General features: G+C 38.4%; 1 protein-coding gene across 37 annotated transcripts in view; it reads left to right on the top strand.

Moving 5' to 3' along the window:
• Positions 1 to 14,146, top strand: part of CLASP2 (cytoplasmic linker associated protein 2) — a 175,597-nt gene that overhangs the window by 63,210 nt on the left and 98,241 nt on the right. For all 37 annotated transcript variants that reach the window (NM_001191201.3, XM_059879719.1, XM_059879716.1 and 34 more), the window contains 2 exons: positions 10,416 to 10,495; positions 13,349 to 13,441. In NM_001191201.3, coding sequence (NP_001178130.2) covers positions 10,416 to 10,495; positions 13,349 to 13,441 — 173 coding nt within the window. The remainder of the gene's footprint in view (positions 1 to 10,415; positions 10,496 to 13,348; positions 13,442 to 14,146) is intronic.

Here is a 14,146-nt window from a genome sequence, read left to right as displayed (position 1 = left end):
ATTTTAAAAATATTAGGCCTTTTATGCTCTTATTATAAGTCACAAATATTTCCTCAGTCTCTCTTTTGTCTGTGGCATTTTTATATCAAAATTTTAAAATTTTGTTTTGGTAGGTAAAATATCTGTCCTTTTTTTTACTTCCAAATTTCCTATCTTGTATAAGGACGATTTTGAGCAGTCCCAAAAGTTTATACAAATAGTCTAATTTATTCTAAAACATAAAATTATTTTATGTTTAGTTCATTCAGTATATCTGAAATTCTTTTGTATAAGGTGACAGTATATTCATTTTAATTTTCTCCTCAAGCATGGACAAGTTATTGTCTTTACAATTAGATGAAACATTCTTTACTCCATTGACTTGCGATAACTGCTAACTGTGGATTTTGATTCCTGTTGTTTCTTTCCTTTTTCCCTGATGTTAATCCATACTTACTGTAGCTTTTAGTGAGCTAGAATTTATGTAGTTTTTTTTTTTAATGTAGCTTTTATTATGAAAAATTTTTAGCGTATAGCAAAGTTGGCATACCACAAATAATCATCACCCAGATTTAACAATTAGCATTTTGCCATATTTGTTTTAATCATCTCCATATAGATATATTCCCATAAATACTTTTTTCAAAACTTAACAGTTGGAAAGTAAATTGTCAACATCAGAACATTACAGCCATAAGTATTTAATATGAAGCTTCTAATTCTTAAAAATGTCTTCCTTATAACCATAATACCATTATCATATGCTGGAATAGTTCATAGTAATTTGTATAAAACAATTCCCTTACCAATTTTTATACCACAACATTGGCTTTTTTAAAAAAGAGTCTAAGCCAGTTGTCTTTTAAGATTTTCCCATATTGTGGATTTGTCTTGATTTCTCTGTGGTGATATTTAACTTGTTCCTTTAAGCCCTTTTATTTTCTGTAAATTTATTCTTTTAAATTATACACCTCCTTTTAAGCACTTCCATTGTATACTCAAATTTTCTCAAATATCCTAAGAATATTTTCAAAGAACAAGTGATTCTGTGGGGCCTGAAAGAAAAATATACTGTTTCTTAGTTCAGGAATGCCCTCTTCTGTTGGTATCGTGAAATGCAACCTCTTTTCTAATAAATACAAGGGGGTTTTCTATTATACTTCTGATTCTATGACACCTTCTTGTTTCAGGAGAACCCTTATCTTCTCTTCCTTTATCCACCAGGCTTTGAAGGGATACCCACCTCATCTAGATGCTACTTATCCCTGGTTCTGCAAGGAACCGTACTTGATACCTGCGTGCTCCTCCGCCGGGATCCTCCTCTTCCATACAAATTCCTCATATTTTCTCTCCAGCAAGGGCTCTGTAGTTGACATTGCTGGTTTTAGGATGTTTATATTCCCCATTTATTTATAATGGGACAATTGAAGTTTGAAGTGAGAACGTGTATAACAAGTTATGTGCTCTGGGCAGTTTTGTTTTCCTTTTTGGTCTTTCTCTGCGTTTTGGAGTATTTCGTAGAACATTTGATTTGAAATTGGATGACTACCATTTTACCCTGCGAATCAGAATGTCTACTGTTAAGTTTTAAGATTGCTTTTTAAAAAAGTTTTAAAATTTCCTTTCAAGAGGAAATAACTTTTTTGAAATGGATAATCTGTTATCTCAGTCTTTTGTTGAATTTTAGGACATCATTATTGAATTACTTTCCCTGTTAATCTGAATCATTTCTTTGTCATCTTTCAATTTTTTTTATACATTTGTGAATCTATTTTTGAGGTTTGTATTGTGTCTATCCCTGCACTAAAACCTAATTGTCATCTTCATCTTAGTTTTGTAAGTCTTGATTTCTGGTTGGGCAAGTACTTCTACCTTTTACTTATAAGGATTGTTTCAACAGTTCTTGGCCCATTGGTCTTCCAAATAGATTTTAGAATCAGCTTGACAGTTTCCACAAAAAGTCCTGTTTGAGGCTTGATTATGGCAGTAGTTTGGGAGGACTGGACATCTTTATGATACTGAGATTTCCTGTCCATGAACACAGAGTATCTATCCACTAATTTTAGGGTTCTTTAATGTCTCATTAAAATTTAATCGTTCTTCCCCTCACAATTTTTCTTTTTTTTTTTTGTTTGGTTTGGTTTATTTCTAGTACCTGAAAACGTTTCTCTTTTATAGAAAAACATAATATTTTGTTAAGTTATAAAACTTTATTGAAAAAAAATTTTAAAGGCGTGAGTAAATGGACATGCTACTACATTCCTGGATAGGAAAACAGTATTACAAAGATGTTAAGTCCTCCCCAGATTCATCAGCAGAGTCGATGCATTTTCTTTTCTTTTAAATAGAAGTGTATTTGACATATAAGATTAGTTTTAGTTCTACCACATAATAATTCAAGATTTGTATATATTGCAAAATGACCAGCATAATAAGTCGAGTTAACATCTTTTACCATACATAATTGCAGAACTTTTTTTTTCTTGTGATAAGAACTTTTGATATTTACTCTCTCAGCAACTTTTTTTTTTAACTTAGTTTTATTTATTTATTTTGCTGTGCTTACTTGCAGCGTGTGGGGTCTAGTTCCCTGACCAGGGATCGAACCTGGGCCCCATGCATTGGGAGCTCAGAGTCTTAGCCATTAGACTACCAGGGAAGTCCCACAACTTTCAAATATGCAATATAATATTAACTGTAGTCAGCATACTGTACTTTGCATTCCATGACTTAATTTATTTTATAATTGGAAGTTTGTATCTTTTTACTCCCTTCGCCTATTTCATCTACCCCTTGCCTCTAGAAACCACCAATCTGGTCTCTGTATCTGTGCTTTTTTTTTAGTTCACAAATGGCAAGATCATACTGTATTTGTCACTCAGAGTAATTGCCCTCAAGGTTCCTCAGCATAGTATTTTTTAATTTAAAATTTCTAACTTTGTTGCTTGAAGCATGGAAATTAAATTAATTATATTTTGATTTTACAACTAGACACCTAGATAAAGTTTAATTTTTAGATGATTTTACTATATATTGTTTTGAGCTTTTTATCTACCCCAAAGTTTGGTAAATTATAGCCAACAGCCAAATATGTCCTTGCTATCTGATTTAAGAAATAAAGGTTTATTGAAATGTAGCCACACTCATTCATTTGTGAAGAGTTGAGTAATTGCACCACACTCCGTGAGGCCTAAAATATTTTTTATCTGGCCCTTTTCAGAAAAAAAAGCCAACCTCTTATTTAGATAAGCAGACCATCCTTAGGTAATGTTTTGTTTTCTTCATTTTCAGTGCATTGACTTTTTACACTTGTGTTCTTATTTAAAGATTAATCTTCCTAAGTGCACAATTAGATTTACAGTTCTTTTAAAACTTTGAGGATATTAACGTACTCTCTGGCTCCCACTGTTGCTTTGGAGAAGTCTGTTCTGTTCTAGGTGATCTCTTCTTTCTCTGGTGACTGACTCTTTGGTGTTCTGCAGTTACACCACAGAGTTCTAGGCGTGGGTTTCTTTTTCATTGTCTTGTTTGGGTTATGATGTGCATCCTGACTCTATAGATTGCTGGTTTTCATGAATCTTGAAAGTTCACAGCCATTATCTTTTTGTGAACATTTCCATTCTCTCTCTCTGAGGCACTCCGATTAGATAGAGATTAGAACTTCTCGTGCTGTCCTCCGCGTCTTTTCATATACTTGCGTTTCCCTGTTTCTTTTGGCCACATTCTGAGTAGTTTATTCAGGTGTATCTTCTAGTTCTCTAAATATTTCTTTTGTTTAATCTTTCGGTCAAAGTTGGTTTTGTTTTGTTTTAATTTAAATAGTTGTAATACTGCATTCTCCTCCCCCCCAAATTATCTGTTTATTCCTGTTATCTTTTGTTGATTGGCATCTTTGTGATTCTATCCATATTATTTCTTTAAGCATTATACCCTCATCTACTAATATTCTGTAGTCTGTAACTTGGAGAAGGAAATGGCAACCCACTCCAGTGTTCTTGCCTGGAGAATCCCAGGGACGGGGGAGCCTGGTGGGCTGCCGTCTATGGGGTCGCACAGAGTCGGACACGACTGAAGCGACTTAGCAGGCTGTAACTAGGCAGTTCTCATATCTACACTTCTAAAATTCTGTTCTCTGTTCCCTATGACTTAGTTCACAATGGTTTGCCCTCTTGTGTACAGTCATCCCCCAGTATCTATGAGCGTTGGTTCCAGGACCCACCACAAATACCCACGTCATCGGATACTCAGGTCCCCTAGTCAGTCCTCCCTATTTGCAATTCTGCACCCATGGATTCAGCAAACCATGCATTATGTAGTACTGCATTATTTATCTTAAAAAATCCTAGAGTAATTCCTTTGTGGTTCAGTGGTTAGGACTTTATGCTTTCACTGCCAGGGGTCCAAGTTCAGTCCCTGGTTGGGAAACTAAGATCCTGCATGCCATGCAGACAAAAAAATAAGTAAATAAAACAAAGTGTAGACCTCAGTATTTTTAAAAAACTAAATTCTAAAAAACTATATGTAAGTGGACCCTTGCAGTTCAATTCTGTTTTGTTCAAGGATTCAACATATTTGAACTTTGATTGTCAGTTCATTGCTTGAACTTGGTCCTTCAATTGAATTGGTCCTTCAGGTCCAAATTGAAGGTTCTAGAAGCTTTCCTCAGAGGAAATTTATTTATGCTACACACTAGAGAATCACCAGATAGGGACCCCTTCAGCCTACCCTAGGTCTTGTCTCAACTAGAATTCTCAGTTACTCCTCTCCACCTCTTTCCTGGGAAGTTCACTTTTCAATAGGGAAAGCTGCAAAATTGTATTATAAAATGAGCAACTGTCAGCAATGAAAGCAGCTTTTATAGCTCTCTGTGCAGTCTGCTGCAGCTTGCCCTCTAACCACAGTAATTCACATGTCTCCCACATACAAAACGGTACTCGTGGACATTTCCCAAAAGTCTCATCCTAATTATACCATTGGCTTAAAGTCCATCATCTTGTGATCTGCCTCAGGTCCAGGTGCATGTGAGCCTCTGGGTGGCTTCTGTCCATCCTAAGGCCTCTGAACTAAAGAGACATCTACTTACACCCCACGTAGTCAACATGTGACGGTGGTACCGGCATGGAAAAACCGTAATAGACACTCTCATTTAAAAAGGGGAGGAACAGGAACGTCCTAACAGTCACTGATCTGTAGCATTTTGAAGTCCTGCAGGAATCTGCGGTCAGGTTCCCTTACCTCAGGCATCGTGAATGTTCCGTCAAGAAGGTTTCATTCTCTCTTTGGGTATGCTTCTCTGAACCATTGTTTTCCTCTGTTGTTGGTTGCGCCCTGGACCCTCGGCTCTGCCCCCCAAAATCTTTTCTTCTTTTGCCTAGAAGTGTCTTATGTTTTCAGCTGAGTATCTTTTTCAGCCTACTTCCCTTAGAAAGTTGAGGATCCAGAAAGCTCTTCTGTCTTTTCATAGCACTCTTCAAAAGCATCAATGGTTGTTTCATTAGCGTAATTCTCTTGAAAAATGATGGCTGTTTTATGAATTTTATCAAGGTTCATGCCATACTTCCTTCCATGTTGTTTTTCCTGCATTTATCTTTCTCTTCAGTGCTAGTCGCTTCATTGTAGCGTGGGAGGAACCTGCCTCTTTCCACCTCTGAGACTTTGCTCGCCTTGCTCCTGTATCTAAAACATGCTACTTTACCCTTGGCTTAATTCACCTTTGTATCCTTAGTAGTTAAGGACTGGCAAGCATGAAGTTTTCTCTTTATACTTGAACCTCTAGAAGTAGTATTTGGGGATTTCTGAGAGTGCCTGCTCTAGCCAGTCTGGCACACGAGAAGCCATGCTGTCTCCTGACAGTACCCCTAATCGCCCTTCCCCTCCCTGTGCCTCCCAGTGCAAGTGATTACCAGCTTAGAGTAGATTCTGGAGCAGGGGTCAGCAGACTGTAGTACACAGGCCAAGTCCAGCCAGCTGTCTGTCTTTATTTCACCTATGAGCTAAGAATGTTTTCTACATCTTTAAATGACTAATAATATTCAAAAGAAGAATAATATTGTATGACATGTGAAAACTGTATCAAATTCAAATTGCAGTAGTCTGCAAGTAGAGCTTTATTGGAATACAGCCTTGTTCACTATTTACATATTGTCTGTGGCTGCTTTTAGGCTATAATGGCAATTATAGTTGAGAAATTGCAACAGAAACCACATGGCCCCCAGAGTCTAAAATATTTACTCTCTAGTCCTTTACAGAAAAAAAATTACTGACCTCTGTTTTAAAGTGGTTAGACAACTGTGCGGGCTTCCCTTGTAGGTCAGTTGGTAAAGAATCTGCCTACAGTGCAGGAGACCTGGGTTCGATTCCCAGGTCGGGAAGATCCCCTGGAGAAGGAAATGGCAACCCACTCCAGTATTCTTGCCTGGAGAATCCCATGGACAGAGGAGCCTGGCGAGCTATAGTCCATGGGATCACAAGAGTCAGACACGACTTAGCAACCAAACCACCACCACCACCGCTAGACAACTGGGCAAAGCTCTTCTTTTCTGTTTCAGCTCATTAACATTCTCTGGTGTGATTGTTAACCCAGTTACGTTTGAAAGAGCTTTAGTCAATTTGGAAGCCAGCTTTGCTTGTCCCTTCAGCCCAACCTTTACCTGTGCTCCTGCTTTCAAACTTAATTTATCTAAATACGTCTCCTTGGTGTGCATGCCCATTCTCCTTTTCTTGCAGTAATATTTGACATGAAAGCCCATTACTCTTTTTTACTTTCTTCTGTGTAGTTATTTCCTTGCTGGTGCTAAAGGGATTTTGTGGTATGTTTAGGTGAACTTTTTAAAGTTGTATCAGAAGATGAAATGTTGAATGTGAAATGAAACAATTGATTCAACAGTTTATTTCCTATGCAGAGATCCTCTTCCTATAATACTTTGTAGGCCAAACACTCAAAATGAAGGTGAGGAAAAAGATTAGGCAAACTAGGTTTATAAAAAGGTCTCCTTATAAGACATGTGAGGTGTAAGAAAGGTTAGAATGCAGAGCTCAGCATGGCCTCTATCTTCGCACTATTAGCAGCACTTCTGCTTAACCACAGTGCTTCTCAGAAGTAAGAGTAAGGTAGATTAGGGTCAGCTATTCAAACTATGTAAATTCTTACCAATATTCGTGTCCAGGTTTAGAGACCTAACTGTCATATCTGAGATAGTCCTAAGGCTGATTTGTCTCTGTATCTCTGCAGGACTTCTTTTTTAAAATTTACGTGTTTGGCTGCACCGGGTCTTAAATGTGGCTCATGGGATCTTCTGGCTGTAGTATGTGAACTCTCCTTATAGCATGTGGGATCTAGTTCCCTGACCAGGGATTGAACCTGGGCCCCCTGCATTGGGAGCACAGAGACTTAGCCACTGGACCACCAGGGAAGTCCCTCTTGTGTCAGACTTCTAAAAGCCATTTAATTTCTGCTCCCCCTCTATTGTCCACTAGCTTATTTGACCCTACTCATAATAAGACAGAATTTACTGCATAATCAAGACATTATGATTGGAGTAAAAATTGTGACTTTCAAACTTAGACTTTCCTATGTATGTCTTTAGTCATTGGCACTGGCCTTATCAGGGTTTAGTCAGATTCTCTGCATTCCCTTGAGGCCTTTGGCATTTGTTGTGGCTGGCGGGCTGATGTATGGGCATTAGCATTCTGTTGTACATATGACACTTGAGTAAATTGCATATACACTGTGGTGACTCTTCATACTGCACTCCCCCTTCGCATCTCCATTTGTCAGTAGAACTTTCTGCTTTGCATTCTTGAGCACACTAAGGATAACTGGCTGTGCTGTGGTGTTTCTGTGCAGGTCTCCTGTACCAGCTGGGATGTATACTTTACAGGAGTCAGATATTGGTTCTCAGACTTCCCTAATGGTTGCTCAGTTGCTCTTAATATTGTAACAAAGTATTTTGCGAGAAATGGTATTAACATATAAAGGAACAAAATATATTAATAATTGTGGAAAGAAAGTTGTTATGAAAACTGTGTTGAATGTTTAGGAACTACTGGATAAGGTTGTTACTCAGTTGCTCAGTTGTGACTCTTTGCAATCCCACGGCTGCAGCACAGCAGGCTTCTCTGTCCTTCACCATCTCCTGGAGTTTGCTGAAACTCATGCCCATTGAGTTGGTAAGGCCATCAAACCATCTCGTCCTCTGTCGTCCCCTTCTCCTCCTGCCTTCAGTCTTTCCCAGCATCAGGGTCTTTACTGATAAGTTGGCTGTTCGCATCAGGTGGCCAAACTATCGGAGCTTTAGCTTCAGTGTCAGTCCTTCCAATGAATAGTCAGGGTTGATTTCCTTTAGGATTGACTGGTTGGATCTCCTTGCAGTCCACGTGATTCTCAAGAGTCTTCTCCAACACCACAGTTCAAAAGCATCAATTCTTGAGTGCTCAGCCTTCTTTATGGTCCAACTCTCACATCTGTACATGACTACTGGAAAAATGATAGGTTTGACTATATGCACCTTTGTCTGCAAACTAATGTCTGCTTTTTAATACACTGTCTAGGTTTGTCCTTGTTTTCTTCCAAGGAGCAAACATCTTATAATTTCATGGCTTCAATCACTGTCTGCAGTGATTTTGGAGCCCAAGAAAATAAAGTCTCTCACTGTTTCCATTGTTTCCCCATCTATTTGCCATGAAGTGATGGGACTAGATGCCATAATCTTCATTTTTTGAATGTTGACTTTTAAGCCAGCTTTTTCACTCTCCTCTTTCACCTTCATCAAGAGGCTCTTTAGTTCCTCTTCACTTTCTGCTGTTAAGGTGGTATCATCTTCATATCTGAGGTTATTGATATTTCTCCCAGCAGTCTTGATTCCAGCTTGTGAGTCATCCAGCCTGGCATTTTGCATGATGTATTCTGCATAGAAGTTAAATGAGCAGGGTTACAATATACAGCCTTGATGTACTCCTTTCCCAATTTGGAACCAGTCTGTTTTTCCATGTCCAGTACTAATTGTTGCTTCTTGACCTACATACAGATTTCTCAGAAGGCGGGTAAGGTGGTCTGGTATTCCCATCTCTTGAATTTTTCACAGTTTGTTGTGATCCACACCATCTAGCATTGTCAAGGAAGCAGAAGTAGATGTTTTTCTGGCATTCTCTTGCTGTTTCTATGATCCAGTAGATGTTGGCTATTTGAACTCTGGTTCTCCTACGTTTTCTAAATCCAGTTTGAACATCTGGAAGTTCTCGGTTCACATACTGTTGAAGCCTAGCTTGAAGGATTTTGAGCATTACCTTGCTAGCATGTGAAACAAGTGCAATTGAACGGTAGTTTGAACATTCTTTGGCCTTGCCCTTCTTTGGAATTGGCATGAAAACTTACCTTTTCCAGTCCTGTGGCCACTGCTGCTAAATTTGCTGGCATACTGAATACAGCACTTTAACAGCAGCGTCTTTTAGGATTTCAAATAGCTCAGCTATAATTCCATAACATCCACTAGCTTTGGTCGTTGTGATGCTTTTAAGGCCCACTTGACTCCACACTGCAGAATGTCTGGCTCTAGGTCAGTGATCACACCATCGTGATTATCTGGGTCGTGAAGATCTTTTTTGTACAGTTCTTCTGTGTATTCTTGCCATCTCTTCTTAATATCTTCTGCTTCTGTTAGGTCCATATCATTTCTGTCCCTTATTGTGTCCATCTTTGCATGAAATGTTCCCTTGGTATCTCTGATTTTCTTGGAGAGATCTCTAGTCTTTCCCATTCTATTGTTTTCCTCTATTTCTTTGTATTGATCGCTGAGGAAGGCTTTCTTACCTCTTCTTGCTGTTCTTTGGAACTCTGCAGTCTAGTGGGTATTTCTTTTCCTTTAGCTTCTCTTCTTTTCTCAGCTATTTCTCAGACAACCATTTTGCATTTCTTTTTAGGTTAATTAGTGGCTTTTAAGTAAGTACTGCCTACTGAGTTTACTTTTTGATTGTGTATATACAGTAAGAGATCTCTATATATGTTTGAAGTTAATTTGAAGACCCTCATTTTTTTCACATTTGCTTTCCTGAGCACTGCAGCACACATGGATCCTTTATCTCACTTATTTGCCATCAATAGTGACATTGTCGCTTAAACTGTTCCTCTTTTTAAATGTTTATCCTTTTACCTGTATTTCTTGTGTCCTTGCTGTTTCGTTGAATGAAGGGTGAGAGGGTTTGTATAGTTTGGATTCTTTTACCAGCCTCGTCTAGTATCTTATAGAGAGTTAATCAACTACTACTAAGTACCTTCTCTTTTCTGAGAAGTTGAAGAGTTTTTAATGTCTTCTTGTAAAATGGAATGTCTCAAAATTATGCCTTTTTCATATCAAAAGTTAATTTTTTCATGGCATTCATGGTGCTAAAATGCTTAAAAGTAAACTTAAAAAAATTTTTTTTTTCTTTTTAATTATCAGGTGCTTCTAAGGAAGGAGGTGCTGGAGCAGTTGATGAGGATGATTTTATAAAAGCTTTTACAGATGTCCCTTCTGTTCAGGTAAGGGTACCAGTAATGTAGCATTCCCCATTCATATTCTATGTTATAATCACTTGTTTTTGTCCGTTTTTTCAAATCTTTTTTTTTTCTGAATTGACTGCATAAATAAAATACTTGACTTACTATTATCAAATTATTATTTATTGGTACATTTGGATGTTCAAGTGATTTTTCAGTGAGGCTGAGATAAAATTAAATCCATATCGTTGAGTCATATTACATTACAGTGTCTCAGTATATCCACTGTTTTTTTTAAAGGTGCTTGTAAACAGTGTTCTTTCATTTTTTCCCCCCTATCTTTTTGTCTGCTTCATCTATTTCTCCTCTACAGCTGCATCCTTCTTTATTTGACTGTTGAATATTTGAGATTTCTTAAGGGTTTAGTTTTAGGCCTCTCTTCTTACTCTCCATTTTCTTACTAAGTCACTTCCTTCAAATCTATGGCTTTAGTTCCTGCCTTTACATAGATAATGCTTAGTTTTTTATCTCTAAGCCAGACGTCTCTTTATTGTGAAAGTAATTTTTCCACCTATTGTTTCTTTACATCTCCTTTTAGATGTCTCTGAGGCATCTCAGGTTCAACCTGTGCACAACTGGATTCATGATCTTCTCCTTTCAAATGTACTCTTTCAGGATTTCATGTGGAAGCCATTACTGAAACAGTTACAAAATCCAGACACCTAGAAATTATTCCTACTGATTGCTAACTTAGCAGGGAAAGCAGGAGGCAGGAAAGGCTTAGACACTCCATTGATCCTTCTCTAACAGAATGTTATCTGGTCCCCCTCTGACCTCTTCCACCTTGTCTCATGCCTTGCTGCTGTTGGTATTCTTGTTTCTGGCAAGTTTCGTTTCGTTTTAAGTAAAAGGGGAATTTAATGGCTGATGAAAGTGAAAAACATAACCAGGGCCATTTTGAGGTATCCATGTATACCACTCAGATGGTATCCAGAACCCTGTTCTTTGTTAGGTCTTATTTCTGGACCCTTCTACATTGTCTTCCCTTGCAGTCAGCAATATGGCTATGGCTGTTCAAGCCTCAGACCCTCACTACACTCTGTCTCTTCTCCTGGTTGACCATGTAAAACTTGTATTTCATTCTAATCGAACTGATTTGGGTCACATGCCCACTTCTGAACCTTGACTGTGATGTAGAGAAATCCTGTGTACTGACTGACTTAGGCCTGGGTCCCTGGTTCTTTGCCTGGTTTCCTTTGTACTCTTTACTACTGTACTTGGCCTTCTCTCAGTTTCTTTCAGGGCTTTGGCACATGCTGTTCACTGATCTCTGTTTTGTCTGATGATATCTGCCCCAGTTTATGTTTGACTTTCCTCACTGGTTCACTTCCCTCTTATATGTACACTTTCATGACAGTGTGTAATTCTCCTTGGTGGTACTTTCTATTTGTAATTTCATATTTTATATAATTTGATTAATTCTTTTCTCTTTTGACTAGATTATATGCTGCTGAGACAAAAACCATGCCTATTTTTTGGTAACCATAGTGTCCTTTATGCCTAGAATACTGCATCCTTGTTATGTGAACACTTGTTAAGTTAGTGAAAGGTGTTTGGCAGTTAGCTCCTGAGGGAAACAAAGTGAGCATCTCTCCTGGCTGCTGTCTAGCATGGACAGGGGTGGAGGAGGTATTAACCTAAAACAAATACGTATCAACATATGAATGCAATTTAGTTCAGTTCAGTTCAGTCGCTCAGTCGTGTCTGACTCTTTGTGACCCCATGGACTGCAGCATGCCAGGCTTCCCTGTCCATCACCAACTCCTGGAATTTACTCAAGCTCACATCCATTGAGTCGGTGAGCCATCCAACCATTTCATCCTCTGTTGTCCCCTTCTGTTTCCCAGCATCAGAGTCTTTTCAAATGAGTCAGTTGTTCACATCAGGTGACCAAAGGATTGGAGTTTCAGCTTCTGCATCAGTCCTTCCAATGAATATTCAGGACTGATTTCCTTTAGGATTGACTGGTTGGATCTCATTGCAGTCCAAGGGACTCTCGAGAGTCTTCTCCAACACCACAGTTCAAAAGCATCAATTCTTCGGCACTGAGCCTTCTTTATAGTCCAACTCTCACATCCATCCATGACTACTGGAAAAACCATAGCCTTGACTAGACGGACCTTTGTTGACAAAGTAATGTCTCTGCTTTTTAATATACTGTCTAGGTTGGATAACCTTTCTTCCAAGGAGTAAGCGTCTTTTAATTTCATGGCTGCAGTCACCATCTGCAGTGATTTTGGAGCCCCCCAAAATAAAGTCAACCACTGTTTCCCCATCTATTTGCCATGAAGTGATAGGACTGGATGGAGAAGGAAATGGCAACCCACTCCAGTATTCTTGCCTGGAGAATCCCAGGGACTGGGGAGCCTGTTGGGCTGCCGTCTGTGGGGGTCGCACAGAGTCGGACACGACTGAAGCAACTTAGCAGCAGATAGGACTGGATGCCATGATCTTAGTTTTCTGAATGTTGAGCTTTAAGCTAACTTTTTCACTCTCTATGAAATCAATAGATTTGTTATATACCTGAAGTCATTTAGAGGAATCCTTCCTATTTTTACTAATCTGTAGGATATTTGTATTTCATTTTTAAATGACAAAGCATTTCAAGAGTGTATTTGAAGTTACTTATGAGTGGAGAAAATACCCTTAACTAGGTAACTGGTAAGGAAGATAAAGTATTTTATTTTATTATTGTTTGTAATGTATTTCCATTCTTCATTTTAAAAATGGTGCTAAAATGGGAAAAATACTGTTAAATGATTATTTTAAACATCAGGGCATCATTTTGTTGTGGCAAGAAATATTAATGTTATCATTTTGCATCTTTTCTTTAAGATCTATTCTAGTCGAGAACTTGAAGAAACGTTAAATAAAATCAGGGAAATTTTGTCAGATGACAAACACGACTGGGATCAGCGTGCCAATGCAGTAAGTGTTCTATTTTTTATTTTCTTCTCTCTCTCTTTCCTCCCCACCCCGCCGCCACCCCAGTGTTCTTTTTCAAAAACTTGGAAATTTAGTAGTAGTACTATCTGGTATTTGCTTGTGAAATAAAGTCTGATAAGTAGTATTTCACTCTGGAAAACAAATTGAGATATTAGGCCTTTTTCAGGGTGCATTTTTTTCTGTTTTGCTGTTCAGGAAGAGTCTTTCTCATCCATTTGTTACTGTCTCCACCTGTGTTACTTGTTGAGCTTCCCTGATGCCCCAGTGCCCTGGCTTTCCTTTGGGTTACATAGTTGTGGAGTAAAGGGAACCCTTGGGCACTTTTGGTAGGAATCTAAATTCATAGGGATGGCATTAAATCTGTAGATTGCTTTCGTAGTATGGCCATTTAACAATATTCATTCTTCCAGTCCAAGAGCATGGGATAGCTTTTCATGTCTTTGATTCATCTACAGTTTCCTTCATCAGTGTGTTATGTTTCTTAGTGAATGTCTTTTACCTCCTTGGTCAGGTTTATTCCTAGGTGTGTGTGTATGTAATATATATGTAATGAAAGTGTTAGTCCCTCAGTTGTATCCAATTCTTTGTGGCCCCATAGACTGTAGCCTGCCAGGCTCCTCTGTCCATGGAATTCTTCTGGCAAGAGTACTGGAGTGGGTTGCCATTTCCTTCTCCAGGGCATCTTCC

This window comes from Bos taurus, chromosome 22 (genome assembly GCF_002263795.3).
Source record: "Bos taurus isolate L1 Dominette 01449 registration number 42190680 breed Hereford chromosome 22, ARS-UCD2.0, whole genome shotgun sequence".
Taxonomy (NCBI): domain Eukaryota; kingdom Metazoa; phylum Chordata; class Mammalia; order Artiodactyla; family Bovidae; genus Bos; species Bos taurus.
Note: the sequence above shows the minus strand (reverse complement) of the source record. Positions and strands in the feature narration are given on the sequence as shown.